Below are 20,050 nucleotides of genomic sequence, written 5' to 3'. Positions count from 1 at the left end.
AGGGCAAGACACTGAACCCCAAAACTGCCCCCCGATGTGCCTATCGGGGTATGAGTGTGTAGAATGAGTGTGTGTGTGAATAGGTGAATGTGACAAGTAGTGTAAAGCACTTTGAGTGGTCTGCATGACTAGAAAAGCGCTATAGAAGTACAAGTCCATTTACCACTGGTACTCCTTAATCCAAGATTCAACTATCCAACAGATAGTTCAGGCCTCTGGGGAGGCTGAGGAGTGTAATCCCCCTGTAGTTGGAGCACACCCTCCGATCCCCCTTCTTGAAAAGGTGGACCACCACCCCAGTCTGCCAGTCCAAAGGCACAGTCCCCGATGTCCACGCAATGCTGCAGAGACATGTCAGCCAGGACAGCCTCACAGCATCCAGAGCCTTAAGGAACTCTAGGCGGATCTCATGGGGCCTTGCCACTAAGGAACTTTTTAAGCACTACAGTGACCTCAGCTCCCTCAGTGATAGGAGAGGCCACCCCTGAGTCCCCGAGCTCTGCTTATTCCTCGGAAGACGTGTTGGTAGGATTGAGGAGGTCTTCAAAGTATTCCTTCCCCCGACCCACAATGTCCTGAGTTGAGATCAGCAGCTCTCCATATCTACTGCATGCAGGGTTGACAGAGTACTGCTTCCCCCTCTGGAGTCACCGTATGGTGGACCAGGATCACCTCGAAGCTGTCCAGAAGTCGTTCTCCATGGCCTTGTTGAACTCTTCCCATGCCCGTTTGCCTTGGCGACAGCCGAAGCCGCATGCCGCTTAGCTTGTTGCCTAATTAGCAAAACTTTATATCCAACAATGCTGCACAACAAAGAAGGTATTCATTGCTAATAAAGTCAAACTCTCTTTTTTGTAACATAGACTACAATAATCGTATAACCTGTAAAAATTACCACTTTTCAAGAATAAATAAATAAAAGCGATACAAAGTACAAAAGTCTGTATTAAATTTGTAATGACTTCGTTGTTATTAACATAAAAAAAAAACTGCTGTTTGAAGCTAATTTCAAATCGGCCTCTCAACGACGGTGGCGCGAGCGTGTAACGTTCAGCAACAGCAGCTTAGCACGTAAGTCGTGGCAACAAAAGACTGCAGATAGAAGTACTAAACTACCAAGCAAAAGAAGCAAAGAGTTTAATTCGTAAGTTAACCATTTCAGAAAAAAAAAGTTAAGCAGGTACTTAAAATAATGCTGATTTTATCTGGAGATGAACGCTCAAGACTAGCTTATCTGGATGTATTTTACTAGCTAATCTGCTACTATCTTGTATCATAATCTGTTTACTGAATCTAAGTTTGACTTTTTTACGTTTTCTCTGAGATCGTCTGGAATGATGAGAAATTCGACATGCACCCACAAAGCAAGTCAAGGTTTAGTGGGAAATAAAATCCTCGAAGGCAGCGACAGCAAATTTAAGAGTCCAAAACCAGACATTAGTCCTCTCAAAAGACGAGCTCAGGTATGCGGGGTCCGTGAACACGGACCTGTGCGGAGTGGAAGCTCCATGCTTTCTCCCTTTTACATGTTGATTATGTGTTCAGCTGAAAGCCGTCTATCTGTAGCTAAACTGATGTGAGAATAAACTAAATGGAGCTTTGCTTGACGAAATAAGATTTAAAAAATCACAATAATACTGAGCAAACAAATTTCTTGGCGGTTTTTTTGTTTGTCTTAGTATTATACTTTATGAACTGCAGCAATTTAGTTATTTATTTCCATTTACTCTGTATGTCATTTGGTTGCTCAAAATTTTGGTTTTTACTAAACTCACATTTAAATGTTGAAATGCCATATATGTGTCCAAAATGAGATGCAACTTAATTATAAAGTGTCTCATGATGTTGTTGTGATTCTCGTCTTTCCAGGCAATCAATGCTGATGTCAAAAATGACATTCCTCTGCCCATGCTTCCTGCAGAGCTGGGAGACATGCCATCCAAGTCAGGAGAAACCACTTTGGATGAAGTCTTTCCCAACCCAGGAACATCAAAATCCAACTTGAGCAGCAGTGTGAACTTTTCCAGGTATCTCATGGTGACATTATATAAACCGGCTGATTTGATCATCAAACAGCAATTCTTTTTCTTTCTTTTTTTTCCTATTTAGTGAAGAACGTACAATTACAAACTGTCTGTTGGGCATTGTGAGGATCAGAGTGATGGTGTCAAGCACAATATAGAAATTACCTATGTTTTTGTGTGCTTGTGTGTATTTCAGAGTGTTCCACAGTATAATTTCTGATGGCAGCATCCTGTCTAACCTGTCTCCAAAGGTTACTGTGACTGAGGATAGCCTTCATGTGCAGGACATGAACTTAAACCTTCCTGCATCTTCCGGTTAATATAATTTTTAATCACATATTCTCCTCATTTTTAGCTTTTTTCTCACACCAATTATCACATAACCAACCAAAAATGACACTTGACACATGATAGTGTTGTTACTTACTGATCGTATTATTTTTATTGTTCTATCCCTTTCCTTGAACATTCCCATACAGTTTAAACGTTTGTGCACATTTATGCATAGTTGGCATTTTTCTGTGTTTTGTTGTCTCCCAGAAAGTGTGAAAGGGCATGTGGCAGAAGAGATGTTGGATCAGGTAATTGACATCATTCTTCATGAGACAAATACCTTTACACTGCTGGACATGCCCAGTGCGCTTACCTCAGAGGAGGCTGCCCATGAAGAAAACATCAAGTGAGTGCAGGACTCAACCTGAGTGGTTTTCCTGAATATCAAATAAGATCTGAAATAATTAACAGACTTAAGAAGGTGTGCTTTATGTTTCTGTGACAAATTCATATGAAAACACAAAACTATTTCTTACTTATAAGTGACATTTTTCACTCTTTTCTTGCAGAGAGAAAAATATTCATGCTGAGTTTTGCAAAAACAGAATGACTAATGAAAATTCTTCAGAGATATCAACACAGACATTGGTCGGAGAAGCAAAAACCAGACAGATCCAGACTGACAGGAACGTTATAAGTGATAAGGGTAAGGTTTAATCTTCCCATCTATAGCAATATGATAGAGTTCTTATTAAAAAGTAGATCATGCATTTCATCATGACAGGAGAGGTAGCATAGTAGTTATGAAGGGGGGTGTGGGTCCGACGAATCTAGATTCGGGCCTTCGGATTGGCAACACAAGCAAACAACTGAGCAAGGCCCTTAGTCACACACTGCTTCTTGGGCACTGGAAAAATGGCAGCCTGTAACTAGTGATGGGTTATAAGCTGAGGAAACATTTTGTAGTGTTGCGTCAGATATTTAACAACCAATAAAGATTTTTTCTTCTTGTGATAAACTATGCTTGTATCAGTGCTCCATTTGACTGTAATCCTGCATGTATACAAGGCCCATAGAATGCTCTAACGTTATCAGTGTTACATTTATGAGTTTCTGTCATGCTCACAGGCTCAACTGCTACCGTCTGGGATATGTATGACTCTTTCTGCGGGCAAAATAATACCGCTAAAAATGATAAAGTTGACTACCTTAATCGGACTGTGAGAACCAGAAAAAAACAAGGAAAGAAAGAAGGGAGTGGAAGCAGCAGCGGCAATGCAGGTAACGGCACAATGACGACCTTGAAGGATTGCATTTTATTTACATCACTGAAGTCCAGATGCATAAACGTGTGATTACAGATGCTGAAAAGAGCATACGCAGTTTTTTCACGAAATTTATAAATATCTACATGTGTGTGAAGTTCTCTCTTCTTAATCTCATTCATGGAAAAACTTAATTTACACGCAGAAAACTGATTTCAATCCCTATTTTTAGCCGTGAGAAGATGCAGTCTCCTAATAAGATGTTTTTCTGTGATTCAGATTAGACAAAATCTCTTTTTTGCTTGTCTCACTTATGAAATAATGAACAAAACAAAAACTTCACAATAGAACGGTAACATTAACAATCAACCTTGTTTGTGTGAAGCAGAAGACAGAGGAAAGAAAAAAGAAAGGAAAGAAAAAAGAAAAAGTTCATATATATGAATAAAGTATCTTTGATTTGATTTTATATTGCATGATCTCGCACCAGGAGAGCGTCATGTTTAGTCTTGCTTTTCCTGCAACTGATGAATTCTTTAACTGCACCATGTAGTCTTGTGTGGAGGAAAACAAAGATGTAAGAATGGGGAATTATATGTTGCCTGTTTTTTTGTTTTTGCTTTATTTTTCTTTTGCCTTTTTGTAAAACCTAGAACAGTATGTTACGGAGTATACAAATCTTGTGTCCCCACATCACGTTGACTTGACTTCTAATTATTTTTCTTTCTAAAGCCTCCTTACTGAGGTCTTTCACAGCTGCTTTTATTTCTTAACATTCACAGTTTTATTATACTGATTTATATTTAATTTTTGCATTTACACTCCGGGCTTCAGACGCACTTAAAATGTGAATTACACATGGTCTGATGAATTCATGTGGTGCTTAGTTTCTCCTCAATACTACAAATTAGGGCAGTAATATCAGTAATATAGGGCAGTAAGGATAAAAATATAAAATTAAATTGACTGCTCAGATTAGTGTTTCTGTGATGGACTGGCAACCTGGCCAGGGTGTACCCTGCCATTTGCCCAATGATTGCTTAGATAGGTTCCAGCATGCCTATGACCCATGTCTCCCTTAACAGAGCAAATCTGTCTGGCAAAAATATGGCACACAGATTGCCGTACTGTATGCAGTGATGCTGGACAGGACAGGTTAAAAGAAAGAAAAAAGAAAATTAATGAATGAAGGATTACAGTCGTGATTCATGTCTGAAAGCTGCCCTCTGCTGCCACCTTCTGGAATATAACAGTAACCGAAGCCAATAAGCAACATGAACAGTGTCAGCCTGGTAATGACGGATGTAACTGCTCCACTTCTCTTATCATACACTCATGTGTTCAAATGCACAAGAATTATAATGGGAAATATAACAATGAATAAAGAATGCTAAAAACGTAATGCCTTAGATTTTTTTCCATTTTTTGGGCTGCCCATACAAGCCAAAAAGTAAAATCAAATAGTTCTTAATTACTATTTTATGCCTTTCCTTGTCATTGATTAACTGGTTGCCACAAACATTTGTAGTTCTTTATTTCTTGGTCAAGATCATTACAGCACTATCATTTTTTAAAAAAAATATATAGAGAAATGTGATCCTGATTTTTCAGGGTACCGGAAAGGTCCCAGGAGCACTTTTGTAAAGTTCAGTTCTTGGTTCTGGAAATTGAAATCCTCTATAAATTATCTAATATGTCTGTGCTCAGACCATATTGTCACATTCAAGTCTATATATGAAGCTGACAGTGTGGTTTTTTTTCATATGGTTTTACATTGATATGTGTTTCATTTCTAAAATGTTTTCCCATCAAACCCTGTTAGAAATGGAAACAAGTGGGGACACTTTAGATGCTGAGCCATGCCTGGAGGATCTCATGCTTTCTGAAAAGTTCAAAAACACCTTGTTAGTAATGGAGAGGAATGTCTTGGCAAACAGCTTCCAGCCAAAGCTGGCTGCTTATAGAAATCTGTCCATCCTGAAAGGTGAGCTTACCCCATCGCTCTTTGTGCACTGCAGCAAATGATTGCTTCATTTCTTGACTTTTAAAAAGCTTATTTAGTAATATATACAGTCTGGATTTTATATTTGAATATGCTTATAATGAAAAATAAAGTACAATTTTAATGTTTTTGTGAGATCCCCACAGTATGGTGGAGCCTGGGTTTGAGGAGCAAAGTGAAGAGGTCCAGGAGAGCTCTATAACTCCCACCATGGAAAGTCTCTGGACTTTCACTTACAAGCTTACCAAAGGATATAATGTAACCAGCATGACCTGGAGCAAGACAAACCCGGTAACAAACAAAAACAAAAAAAGTAAAGTCACCTAAAGTAGCAGTGGTTGTTTTTATTTGCATTTTGAAGAATAGCTGTTTAGATCGTCATTAAATTGTAGAAAAAAATGTTTTACACTTTGCATGCATCACTTCTTGTGTGCACGCTTTTTTGTAAGGATATTCTGGCTGTTGGCTATGGTGTCTGTGATTCCAGTAGCCAGAAACCAGGCTTCATCTGCTGCTGGTCTATAAAAAACCCTACAGTACGTTGGTACATTCTTGTACCCTTTATTTTCTTGCAGCTAGGATCAAGAAAACTTTATGAAAGCATCCTGGTTAAAAAGATGTCTTCCTTGTAGCATCCAGACCGCTTCTTCTCCTGTCACCGGAGTGTGACGTCCCTGGATTTCTCTGCCAACAACCCCAGCCGGCTGGCTGTGGGGATGTACGATGGCTCTGTAGCCATCTACAACGTTCTGATTCAAGACAACCGGGCATGTGTTACAAGCAGCAGGTGAACACAGCACCGTATGTTCATGTGTGGTTGTGTCAGCACTGTGCTTTGTGTGTGTACTGTTAGCTTGTTGTAACGTATACCACCTCAGATTCTTTAGGTGTTGCCAGGAAAGCATTAAATAGATTGAGAGATTTATTAAAATAAGAAAAGTAAAAGCTAGAGTTTAAAGCTAAACCAGAGTCTGTGTAGTTCTGTAGGTTGGAAAAGGAAATCTCATTTTGATACAAAGTTATAAACTCTTTCTGCTATCATCCCTGATGTTTTGTAGTGAGTGTCCCAAACAGCACCTGCTTCCAGTGTGGCAGGTCATCTGGACTAAACAAGAACTGAAGTTTTCTGGGGAGGAGAGAGAAGAGATTCTTATCTCTGCATCAGAAGATGGCAGGATTACCAAATGGTCTCTCTACAACAACTGTCTCGACTGTATAGGTACAGAAGTGCAAACGGGATATTCTCTCATGCCCTAAACACAGTTAAACATGTAATAACATTTGCACAGGAGCCAATAATTTTGTATTATTTATCTGCATAAAATGAAAAAGTGATTTGATTTGGAGTGAGCAGTACTGGAAGATCAAACCAACTTTTATCTGTATTACTGAGCTTGTGAAGCTTGTGAAACTCAATGCTCATATGTAATCTGCATCTTTTAAAAACTGTTTTCAAAGATTTGATGAAGCTGAAGATTCGGGGTGATAAAAAGGAAGGTGCAGGGAAAATGAAGACATCAAAAAATGTTCAGACAGCAGAAACTCCCTGTTGCTCTATTGATTTCCATCCAACAGTAAGTTGTGCCACAGAAACTGAGCTTGACAAGCTAATTAATATTTTTTTTGCCCCTCAAACTTATAAACATTTAATTCATTTAGCTGTCAGTGGTATTGTTACACATAAAAAATATTTTTCTCTGATAGTTTTTCTTGCACTTATCTGGCAGGACTGTGGAATTTATCTGGTCGGCACCTTGGAGGGCTTCATCTACAAGTGCTCCTTGTCAGACTGTGATAATTTCCTGGACACTTACAAAAATCACATTGTGAGTTCTTTTGGGCTAAAACTCTAGGTGATATATTTGAAATATAGTTAAGAAATGTTTTGACACAGTTAGGTAAAGCACCACAATGTGTACCAAGCAAACATTTTGTTGGTTACTGAATAACAATAATGAAAAAAAATATTTAATGTTGTGTCCCCTGTGTTTTTCTATTGCACATCCCCTGCAGGGCATTGTGAACCACGTTGAATGGTCATTGTTTAATCCTGATGTGTTCCTGAGCTGTTCTTCAGATTTCACAATCCAGGTCTGGAAGCAGGGTAGGATTACCCCTGTACTAAGCGCCACATCTATCAAGAGCAAAGTGTGCTCTGCCAAGTGGTCCCCAGACTGCTCCACAGTGTTTGCCGCTCTTTACAGACAACAGGTGGAAATCTGGGACCTAAATTCAAACATGTAAGTCAGTCTAAGAATGCTTATGAACTCGCTCTGCCTAAATCAGCCAGTAAGGATGCAAACTTTTTTATTTTTATTTTAGCCTGAAGCCAATAATTGTGCACCCTGCTGCACCGGGTGTGGAGCTGACATCCCTGCTGTTTGCCAGAGGGTCCAACTCTGTCTTGGTAGGGGACACTGAGGGCCAAGTGACTGTCTACATGCTCACAAATCTCAAATCTGGAGCAGACGAGCAGGTAAAAATTAATCTACTGCAATACACTTGAAACGCTGCTACAACAGAAAAAGACAATGAAAAGATCTCTGTTCTGTTCTGAACAGACAAACGTGTAAAAAAAAAAGCTTAAATAACTTTCTCCTTAGTAAACAGAAAATAATACAAAGCATTTTCTGTCTTCCCTGACCATTCTTATCCTTTTTAGGAAAAGTATTAGCTAATTCTAAATTTTTTATTGCCAGCTGTACACTTAAAAAAAAAAAGTTTGAATGAAAAGGCATGCACACTACAGGATCAGATATATTTTTAACATTTACGTTTGATTGGGATCGTCATCAAGCGACACAACAGAAATCTACGTCAGATTAAAACTTATGATTATGTGTGCGGGCCTTTTCTCATTTTTATATTTCTTCTATTTCGCTGCACTGTTCATGTAACTAATTAACCTGTGTGTAACAATTTCCTCCTTATAGTATTTCATTTATTGTATTACTACACTCTTCCTTTAACAACATGTTACAAATCTTAAACCTCCCCTAGATCGACGGTGCCTCCGAGCGCTGTGGCTTATATTGTCACTATTTCTCTGAAATAAATTATGATCAATATCTTGCCATTTCGGTGATCTATGGAAGCTTTCCAGACTGTTATGCCCTGTCTAGAACGTTTGCAATCCAGTCACAAAATGTTATTTTTGAGACTCACTGCTATATGGTACATGTACAATGTGTGATCCATGATAGCATAATTATTTTTCACATTTTCAGAATTAGAAAAAAAAGCTCTCACTACTATGTTGAGACTTCTATTTTGACCTGGAAATTATGATAAAAGAACTTACTGGCAAACGACCAATTGGAGAGCTTAAACTAACAGTAATGTCTAACCAGAAGCACACAAAGATCAACACATGGCTAGAAAGTTGGATACAAAACTAATGGTAGGTGAATAGGAACACAAATCACTCACAAAGCAAAAAGAAAAAATAACACATTGACAAAAAATTGTAAATATGTAAATAGTTTCTGCTGTGTGTTTGCTTCATTGCAAATATTTTTTCTCCTGAAGTCAAGACTTTAGAGTAAATGATATGCAGATGAAAAAGGCTTGGTCACTGTTGATTTGTGTTATCTTTACAAATTACTTTTGAAAATATGGTTTTTGCTCTGGGTTCCAGGAGCCCAAACAATGCAAAGAAAGAAAAAACCACCCACATACGGAACACACACAGTACACAAATAACATCTCATACATGTTTTACAAGTTTCATTTGGAGAAAAAGCATGTTTTCATTTCATTATTGGTGAGTTACGACTAATTGACTAATTTTCAAATGCCTGACTAGTCGACTTCAAAAATCCCTTAAAATGCCCATCCCTAATAAAGATATAAAAGATCCAAACTCTGGGTATATAATCATGCTGACATATTTCCCACTGGTCTCTCAAACACCTTTATGTCTGTGTGCTGCTGCATGTAGTTGGGATGATTCTCTGACCCATCCATGCTCCTCAATTCTTCAGTGTCATATTTGTTTCCATTCTTTTATACCTAATTATGACACCCTCACCGGTCATCAGTCACGCTATTGCAATGGTTCTCAAATGTTTTGAGCCCACAGCCCCCAAGATAACATATGTTGGTGGTTTTGACGCCCACGCAACAACTGTTTAATAGTGTTATGTATAAAATAGGTCATCCTGTAGCCATCTTCTGAATGTAAGGCTGGGAAGTTGTCAGAATCTTCATAAATAAGAAGGATAAAGTGCTTTTTGTTGTATATAGTTGTGACAAAACACCTATACATGCCCAAGATTAGCTTCTCTTACTAAGATAATGCCAAAGTCAGATTTTTAATATGGCATGTGTACTAACTTTGTGGTTTATGTATTAATGTTTTAAAAAGTTTAGACAGCTAATTTCATCAATCCATATCTCTACATTAATGCTTTCATTTTGACAGCCTTCGTAAAAACTCCTCATTTATTAATAAATGTAGGCTACATTTTATTTACAATTATCTGGCAACCCCCTGAAATGATATCCTGACCCCCAGTTTGAGAACCACTGATGTACCTGAACTTTTCCACTGGTAATTCTGTCTTTGTATTTTTACCTGTTAAAGCAGCTCTAGTAGACTTTTGCTCTTCGGCGCCTCATCCTGACAGCTAAATCTGCATCCGTCTTGGTTCCTGACTCTTCTCCCCACTCTCACATCAACTCAGTCTGATGTTAAGTCGGGTATTATCTTTTTTTTTTTTATCTTATCTTATCATTACTCTCTTTCAGGTGGATGTTTTGGACGCCATTCAGTCTGGTTCCAAGTGACTACAGAGCTGAAAAACTGTGATAGAGATTTATTTATTTGTCACTTAAAACATGGTAACAGCAAAAAAATAGACTTTTTGTTGTAGAATCTATCTGCTAAAGTCTTTTAGCTTTGGTTTATCACAGTTAACCCTGCAGAATATTTAACAATTGACAACACAATATTGAGAAAAATAAATGTTTAATTTACACCCTAAACTGTGTAGTAAATGTTTATTATTAAGGGACTGATTAACAAACAGAAGAGATATAATACAAGCTGCTAAATTATATTATAAGGCAAAGTTTTTTTCTATTGCGCATTGCATATATGACTATTCAAAGTGCTTTACATAAAACATTAAATGCATTTCAGTGAGGTGCAGAAGAATCATTACAAATTACATTAAAAAGAAAAGTTTGGAAAAAAAAATAAATGACAGAAAAAACTAAAATAGGATAAAATACAAGAAATAAAAGTTATTGTGAGGTAATAAAAGTTGTTTTTATATTGTTATTATTAAACAACTCTAGATTTAGTTGAATGTGTCTTAATTAAATGTCTATAAAGCCTCTTATATAATCAAGTTGCTGATGTCGGGTCTTAATGTGGAGTTGTGGATTTGGATGCGCCAGATTTCCGTGTGTTGCAGTAAACAGATTTCAATTCAGAACTCAAGAATGCACCAGCTAACACGGTTATTCTGGCTGACAGAGCCTTCTTTTATTCACACACTCGTTTGGACAAATCGCATCACGCTCCCAGGACCAGCTGGTATGTCTATCTGTGACTGGCCCCAGTTTATGAAAGTTTGGAGACTGGCCTTCACATTCCTCTGTAGAGATTCACAAGAAGGACTTAAAATGACACCATTCATGCAGAAAAACATGAGTAGCTTTTCACTAATGCCTCCAGTTTATAAGTTCAGATCGGGCAAAGAGAATTTCTCTCCTCAAATCATTTCAATTTTTATTATTTATTTTTTTTTATTGATTTTGATTTTTTTGCTTGAAGTATATGTGTGAAATCTTGTGTTTTATATAATGTACATTTCCTATTTCTATTTACTGTGTGTGTGTGTGTGTGTGTGTGTGTGTGTGTGTGTGTGTGAAAGAGAGAGAGAGATCAAGCAGAAATCATTCTTAAAAGGAAATCTTAGGGTTAGACAGGAAACCTGGAAAAATCAAAACAGGCAACAGGAAGACAAAAAAAATGAACTCCATGGACACCATTTGACTCATATGGCAGAATTATAAAGAGACGGGTCCCAATTAGTTGTACATATAACCACCTACACAGGATTTGTTTTCACAAACATTGTTTTAATTCTGGCTGCACAGTGGTTAGCACTGTGGCCTCACAGCAAGAAGGTCACTGGTTCAATCCTTGGCTGGGGAGGGGTTTGGTCAGTGGCCCATGTATGCGTGGGTTCTCTCTGGGTACTCTGGCTTCCTCCCACCATCCAAAGACATGCATGATAGGTTAATTGGCCACTCTAAATTGCCCCTAGGAATGAGTGTGAGCATGAGTGGTTGTTTGTCTCTCTGTGTGGCCCTGCGATGGACTGGCAAGCTGTCCAGGGTGTACCCTGCCTGTCACCCAAAGCCAGCTGGGATAGGCTCCAGACCCTGAATTGGAATAAGCATTTCAGAAAATGAATGAATGAACATTTTAATTCTGCTACAAATAGGAGCAGATTAACCTAGCAGATCCTAAAAAGTCTGGATTGTGAAGAAAGCAGCAGCTGTTGCAGTCAAAGTGTTTGTTAGTTTATTAGTTGATTTAAAACAACTGGGAGGTTCTGCAGACCTGCAGTTTTTCTGGGAGTTTGTTTCACATGTGAGCAGCCTAAAAACTGAACGCTGCCTCTCCATGTTTAGTTGCAACTCTGGGAACAGAAAGTAGATTTGACCCTGAGGACCTGAGAGATCCGGTTGGTTCACACCAAACCAGAAGATCCTGAATGCACCATTCAGTGCTTTGTAAACATTTCTGGCAGCAGGATAACGCACCATGTCACAAAGCTCAGATCGTCTCTGATTTCACTTTACTCCAATGTCCTCCACTGCCACCTGATCTCAATCCAGTACAGTCCAAGGACCCTCTTTGTTTTCCTGCTCCAACTCACCTGACTCAGATCAATGGCTCAACAGCAGACTTGTGCCGGTTTTGTCAGCAATCCCTTTAATTTGAGTCAAGTGTGTTGCAGCAGCCAAATATCTAATACCTGCAAGATAGTGAACCTTGAGAACCAGGTTCAGGATCACTTCAGAACACCTTTGGGATGTGGTGGAACCAAAGATCTTTATCACTGATGTGCAGCTGACAAATCTGGAGCAACTGTGTGAAACTATTAATGTCAATATGGAGAAAAATCTCAGGAGTGTTTCCAACATTTCTGGCAAACATAAAGAATTAACATAGTTCTGAAGGGTCGGACCTGGTAGCTGCAAACTCTTCCCAGTGAAGATACTGGAAAGTATATTTTTATCTATGCAACATGCTCTACTTTTTAGGGTTTTGTATTTGTGTGTTTTTCTTAAGTATAGACATCATTTGGTAGTGGAGAATTAATACTAATATGAGGTTGAAGATGGAATTTATTAAGTTAAAGTTGTCCTGTAAATGCCTTCCTAATAACAACAAAACCAGCACTTCCTTTTTGTTAATGTGAGTGGCCTCACTGCTGACAGTGTGAGATCAGGCACAATGAGTAAAGGACTGACGAGTCTTAGTAAAACGTGATGAGGCAGCAGCTTATATTTACACCTCCGCTGTGATCTTTGACTCTATAAAGTCACATGTCTGCACACTGCACTGCTTAAGTCAGCTCTACTCCATGCTTGAATAAAACCACAGTGAGCAACATGCAGGATAGAAAGATAGAAATCCCATGATGGCGAGTCACAGGCTGACCATGTGATTCCTGTTGAGATAAACACGTGAAAAATGACCAGTGTGTGTCAGGAAAAAAATGCTTGAGCATTGTTCAGAAGCACTTTGTGGAAACAAATAGCTTAGATTGCAACATGAAGGCTTTTTCCCTTTCACTTAATGTCTGCTTGATGTGTTTGAGCAGGGATCCTTAGAGGATGTGCGTACAGACATATGTTACGTAGTCAGGATTTACATCCCTTTTCATGCCCAGTTGTTTTACTTTGTGAGGGTTTACATCCCTTTTCATGCCCAGTTGTTTCACTTTGTGTCAGGCTCAGCAGGAAGTGATCCTGGAGTTTAAAGTGATATGATGCTTTCTGAGAATGGTTTTCAACTCTTTTGACCTTTACGTGGTTCACTTTTTTTACTCTTTTGACAGAGTTAGAGATTGCTGCTATAAAATGTTGCTTTACTTGTTACACTAGATATCCACTTTCACTGTAATCAGTTTATTTCCTAAAATTTAGATCCTCCTCCTCATTTTTAAAGGTATCAATTACATGTGCAACCTGTTTTCCAGTTTGCAGCAGCTACCAAATATGCCGGCACACCCTGCTCCCTCTAAACGTCCCATTTTCCAGCTCCAGACAACAAACAGCAGCCTTGCAGGAGCCATAAACATCGGCTTGGCTGCAGCGGCTTTCTTTTGGACTACACCTTTAATGTCCCCGAAGGCGCGCGCGGTTAGGTTTGTCCAATTAGTGTGTAGGTGGAGCGCAGGAGGAAAACCGACCGGAACAAGACACGCATACATACACTGGGGCAGTTGTTTTGTTTTTCTGTCTTTTTCTCCTCCCAGTTCCCGGACACAGAGAAAGTTTCACGAAGTTTTTCTCTCAGTTATTTTTTTGAGCAGGAAGGTTAAATCTCACACGGCTGGCGGAGTCCGATGGTGCTTCGTCAAGATTCCTCCATGATTCAAATATCGATACCGTCGTTGGAGAGGGAAGTGGATGAGTCGGGAAAGACGAAGAAGGTGAACTTTCTGCTGTTTAAAGCTCGCAGGTTGAAAAGGTCCACGGGTTTAAAACACGGCACGCAGCTTTGTTTCCAGCATGTGTTTATAGGTGGGTAAAGTTACTCGGCGTCTGTAAATGTCTGACGTCCTCAGGTGAGTCTGGTTACCTGGAAAGGAGAGTGCGTGGGCTTAGCCCTGGCTTTGTCCAGAATAGCAAGAATTACTCAAAGCGGTTTCACCTTAAGTTCTGCATTTACGTTTCAACATAAAAAAAAGCAAAACAAAACAGTTTGTTGAAAAGTTTAGGGAGCATTTTTCATTGTTTTTCTGATCAGCAGCGCTCAGTTTGTGTTGCAGGTTACTGTCCTGCATTCAGATTGCGTTTGAAAGTAGGCTGTAAAAGTATCTGTAGTCTACCAGAAGTTGGCTACTCATTCATAACTGTCTTGGCAGGCTTACACAGTGATGTGTTTTGGTTTTGTGTAACTAAGTGAAATTGTTCAATTGTTCTTGATGTAGACTGTCTAAAAGAAAACATATTCTGCCCTTTTCCTCTCACATGCTGGCACAAATGACTGAGGTCTTAATAAACTGTCTAGGCATGCTTTGGTGAAACAAATACAGCCACTGCAACAGCAAATTTTCTTTATTAAAGCAGATCTTGACCCAAATGAGGTGCTCTACCCCACTTTCCCTTAGGGTCTGCCTCTTCTGAGATCAAAAGTACTCAGGATCCGAAGCGTCTGCGAGGGCAAAGAGCTCAGGAAACACGCTAGACTGGGAGCAAAATTATTTGATTTTCACTTTTATTTCCAAATCCTTGCACTTTTGTTGTCTGTGGATGAATCATTAACTTTACCAATTCCTCTTTGAGTCATTCTTTAAACTTTACCAAGTGGTTAAAACCTGCAGAATACCTGGTGCCTGGGTAATAATGCCACAGAGAATTCCCAGATTCCTCTTTCACGTATAAACTGTAGACTTTACGGTTGCTCCATCTGGCTGGATTCTTGGCTGGTTATGTCAAGAACCGCTGTTAATATAGCCAATATTTCACCACTGTTTTTGTAAGGGCAGCTACAGGTGCTGAACTGTGTATTTAATGGTAAGTAGAAGGACATTGGAAGAAGTAAAGGGGAAAAAAGGGAGAAAGAGACAGAACAGGAGTTTAGTCAAAAGTCAACATTAGACCAACTTTTACTTGTAGTGAGCTCTGAGAAGAGACAGGATGCAAGATGGATGCTGAATGAACCCATGTTAGGAAGCAATTCATTGAGACAATCTGCCAAAGTGCATGAGTAGGGCTCTAAATAATTTGAAATATCATTGTTTTAAAATAAAATTATTTCAGTTTTTTAACTATTTATAAAACAAATGCTGTAAACAGAAAATTTGATCAGGAAAAAAAAAATCTGTTTCCTACCAGAAAAGCTTTCCACTGCTTGACATAAAATGGCATTTGGTTCCATTTCAACTCTTAAAGTGGTGAACTGAATAAAAGTAACATTGCAGCGGTCTTTGGAAAGAAATACTTAATTGTTGAAAAAGTAATAAATCAAATTGGTATGTGAACAGCACTTGTCTGGATGTAACAGACAAAGCTCAGTTTAATTCAGAGGGCACAATGAGGTGAGATTTGGCTTTGAACAGTTTCACTCACATAGTTATAATCTGTGAAGCGTCACGTTCAAGCCTGTGTTTCAGACCAGTAAATAGTGCCAGTGGTCTGAGGAATGTTTTTTCACTGCACCAACAAAACCCACAAAATATTTGCAGATGTTCAGTTTGAAATGGACAGCCTTGTAACTTCTAACTATTGTATTTACAATTTAGTTAAGGTAAAAGGTTATTAACCTGTAGCTGAGGTTTGTCAAAGCGCACACAGTTTAAATTGTTCGCAGATATCAAGAGTGATTGTGTGCAGCAGCAAGTGTAGTATGCTTAAGTTTCTTGATAATCCAATGTGAAGCTCAGTATCGCCTCCTGCTGGGGAGGTTATGTCAGACAATACATCAGTGGAATAATCTGCTAAAACACAGAAGCCAAAAGTCTCTTTATATTTTGCATATTTTTTATCTTTAAATATATTTACAATTAAACATATTTTTATTACAACACAATCCCTTGTAGTATGATATATTTTTACCAGCTTTATTTTTTACTAAAAACACAGAAATGTTCTACTTGTTAACTCTAATTGTGCTCCAAATCGTCTATGTTTAAAAAGATCAATCGCAGAGTGTAACCTGTTATGAATTCATTTTCTATGTGTCTCATTTTGTCTTCTGATTTCAGCTGTTCAGGGTTGAAGTCTTGTTTAATGGGAGGAAACACTTTGTGCTCAGAAGAAGCAGTGAATTCCAGACTCTCCACAGAAAAGTATGTATATGTATACAGAACCTGCATTACAACAGAAACATGCACAGATGTAGAGCTGCAAAGAGGAATGTATGATGTGAACAATTTCTGCATATTTTTCAGCTGTAAAAGCTTAAATATTTCCAGGTTTTTTATTGTGTTTGTGGTGTTTTAAGCTCAGGAAGATCATCCAGACTCCAGATTTTCCAAGCAAAAGGAACCCTCATCTGAGAACCAAACCTCTGGAGCAGAGGAGGCAGGACCTGGAGCATTACATCAAGGTAACTCAGAACATGCAGGGAAGTCAATCTTGTAAAAATGCTGTTCTTAAGCAGTAAACATCTGTACTGTAGAAGACTGTTTTTCATGGAAAAATGCGTGCAGTTTAATACATATGCATGTACAAACAAATAACAGCGAATGAAAGAAAAAGTTGGAGAAAGATCTTGTGCAAGACAGATCTTCAGAGAATCTCACTTTCAAGGAAGTGACTCGGAAGAAGTTTATTTTTTCCCTTCGTTAAGACATCTACCAATGAAAGCAGTGTAACTCCTCAGACTCACTCAGGAATGATTTTACTTTCAATAGACTTTCCCACATCTACAGATCTAATGTCTCCTTGTTCTTCCCGGTCAGGAGATCATCTATCAAAATGAGGACGTGCCACAGGTGCTGCTAGACTTCCTCCACTTGAAACATTTCCACGCAGGAAACAAGATCAGCAGTGTGGAGTAAGATCAGCAGTCTGTTCTCCTCTGGCTGTACACCAAGATGCTCCACATGTTGTTATATTTAGCACCTCTTTTTAGGGCAGTGCAGCAACATGATAAAACTTCACAAACATTTCTTACTGTGGCGTGGAGCTGGTGCATTGGCCCTAACACATTATGCTACAACTGATGCTTCCCTCTACTTATGACAAGCGGACGTGCACATTTGTCGTGTCTATGAAAAGTATTTTTGATATAAAGAAAGAATAAAGGAAAGGCTATTTTACATTAGGAAGCATTCGTGTCTGGATAAAACCCTTGTATTCATTTAAAAAATGTCTTTGCAAGCTTGAAATTTCTAATAACTGTTTCTTCTATTTTCAGATCACTGGATGAATTGGACAGTCAGGAGTACAAGTAAGCTTTGTAGAAGTATTATGTCATTCTGAGTATGCAAAAAGATGAATATAGTGTACTACTAACCCACTGCCGTGATTTATTGCACATTACTGCAATGAGACACCTTGATGCTGTTGACCATGTTGCTTAAATGATTTATATCATGAATATTATACACTTAAATGCTACTTTATAGGTTCACCTTTTCAGTTACTTGCTAACACAAATATCTAATCAGCCAATCACAGCAGCAACTCAATGCATGTAAGCATGCAGACATGGTCAAGACGACTTGCTGGAGTTCATCCTGAGCAGGAGAATGATGAAGAAAGTGTATTAAGGGTGCCTTTGAATGTGCCATTTTGAATGAGTGTCACAGTGACATCTGGTTCTGGATACTCTGTAGGGAAACATTACACCACTTTTACCTCTTTGAAAGATGTCTTGCATATCTATGTATGTGTAAGGTTGCTCATAGTCATTTACAGCTACTCATGCTGCCTGAATGACTTGCATACATGTATTTTGTGTGCTGTAAAATACAGAGTAAGTTGGTAAAATGAATATATTTGTAGTTCAAAGCACAGGTGGAATGTGGTGCCATGGCTTCCTGTGGACACACAGTTTTAAGACTGTGTAATGATACTTTACAAATGATGCAAGGCTGTACAATGCAGTCAGTGTATGACACACTTCAGGACAACTCCTCAGTGTTGGATTGTGTTGATGCTGAAGGACTGGCTTATACCTATTTATTTTGTTGTTTTTCATGTCAAAATCCCCCACAAGTGCACCAAACATTCTCAGCATGCCTCATTCATAAAGCACCAGATTTTGCACAAAGATGACATGTTGCTTTTGCATATGTAAAATGATAGAAATGCAGTGCTCCAAACATGTTAACACACTTGCCTTTTCAAAACAAGCAGGCAGGTGTGTCAAAGCACATGAGCTGTTAATGCCATATGACTATATAGATGACAATTTTATTAGTTGCTGAATATGATGATGTTGTGCTTTTGTTTTCCCAGTCTTGAATTCTCACATCAGCGAGTGTTGGGATTCTTTCAGGATCCTTATCTTTCTGACTGCACATCAGGTATAAACGAGCTCATGTTGAACAGTTATGGCCAAATGCAACAGTGAAATTCCAAGTAATGAATATGATCCTTTTCTACATATAATATGCCCTGATCTCTGTCCTGCAGGCCTCCCAGATATTGTTGTGGATGGGGTCATTCAGGGTTTCTATCCCCGCGACATCCGTGTCAGCTTCACTACCTCCACCATGACTCAGCCTGACCGTACCACTCCTGTAGAGTCCTAAAACATAGTCTATAAACAGTCTATAAAACATAAGAATGGAAAGCCATCAATGTGCAAGGAGAAGATGACATTGAATGGTTGTCATATGTGGAGTAACAAAACCCATCTTGAAAGCCAGGCCCCTGCCATGGTTTTAGGTTTGTTTTGGGTCAAAAAGTCATTTTTGACACAAAAGAAATTTATTACGTTGCAATTTTAAGGTTGAATACAGCAAAACGACATGTCTGATAATAATATTGGGAACACTGTAATGAAGTTGATGGGAATTAGTTTGAAATTGAGTTTAACTTTATTTTTGGGACTGTTCTGTTTTTAAAATAATTGCCTTTACGGAATTAATTTATCCAGGTCATAATTTGATCTGTAGAGCCATTTGGATGGAGGTGATGTTCCTGAGTTGAAGGAAGCAATAATGTCATGTACAGTTCCTAACATCCTCACTTTGCCGTTTTGTAAATATACCAACTCTATAGCAGTTTTTAGTGTTACCAATTACCTTTTTCATATATGTGATTTTGTGTTATATGGTTTTATATTCACATTTTAATAAACTGTCAAAAAAAAGACACAACCACTGAGTCTTCTTTATAAACCCGAGTTATTAAAAAAGAGAATTTCTTTTTGAGAGCCTAAAGGTAGATGAAGAAATTGTTTGATTACATTGTGGAGGTTGGAGTAAAATCGAGACGAAAATGTGTTCGGTCTCTACAACTTTATTTCTTCCTCATTCCTCCAAACAACTCATTTAACTGACCAGTTTTTAAACAACATCCAGGTTATTTCCAGAAAGTCCACCTACTTAGTAATGATTTGTGTGAGAGTCCTAAATAACAAGTGTCACCACAAGATGCACAATACACAAACACTTAATGAGAGTACATTATTGTAAGAGTTCGTTAATTTTAACACAGGTCTGTCTTACTGCTTTTGTATCCGATGAAAAATCACTAAACTAAAAAATTACAATATGCAGTACGAAGGTGCAGAGGCAATCTATTTCCCTTCACAGCTGTCAAACCTGTGCTTAGCT

At 38.5% G+C, this 20,050-nt stretch overlaps 2 protein-coding genes across 2 annotated transcripts; both read left to right on the top strand.

Moving 5' to 3' along the window:
• Positions 1-1,337: 1,337 nt before the first annotated feature.
• On the top strand, positions 1,338-10,352 carry LOC306768481 (dynein axonemal intermediate chain 4-like; the record flags this gene model as incomplete). The annotated part of the gene is made up of 15 exons (XM_079256859.1): positions 1,338-1,463; positions 1,870-2,027; positions 2,221-2,339; positions 2,565-2,703; positions 2,867-3,003; positions 5,385-5,546; positions 5,701-5,855; positions 6,014-6,100; positions 6,197-6,351; positions 6,623-6,783; positions 7,023-7,138; positions 7,292-7,390; positions 7,578-7,804; positions 7,887-8,040; positions 10,314-10,352. The coding sequence occupies 15 exons, from the start codon at positions 1,338-1,340 to the stop codon at positions 10,350-10,352; spliced, it is 2,034 nt and encodes a 677-aa protein (XP_079112985.1).
• Positions 10,353-14,121: 3,769 nt separating this feature from the next.
• On the top strand, positions 14,122-19,576 carry snx22 (sorting nexin 22). Its single transcript, XM_079248315.1, has 7 exons — positions 14,122-14,245; positions 16,523-16,606; positions 16,762-16,866; positions 17,222-17,316; positions 17,680-17,712; positions 18,726-18,793; positions 18,903-19,576. Exons 1-7 carry the CDS (start codon positions 14,159-14,161, stop codon positions 19,019-19,021), a joined length of 591 nt encoding a protein of 196 aa, XP_079104441.1. The 5' UTR covers positions 14,122-14,158; the 3' UTR covers positions 19,022-19,576.
• Positions 19,577-20,050: the final 474 nt, after the last annotated feature.

The sequence above is a fragment of the Telmatherina bonti genome (assembly GCF_933228915.1).
Source record: "Telmatherina bonti genome assembly, chromosome: 2".
Classification (NCBI taxonomy): Eukaryota; Metazoa; Chordata; class Actinopteri; order Atheriniformes; family Telmatherinidae; genus Telmatherina; species Telmatherina bonti.
This window is presented reverse-complemented; position numbering and strand designations above follow the sequence as displayed.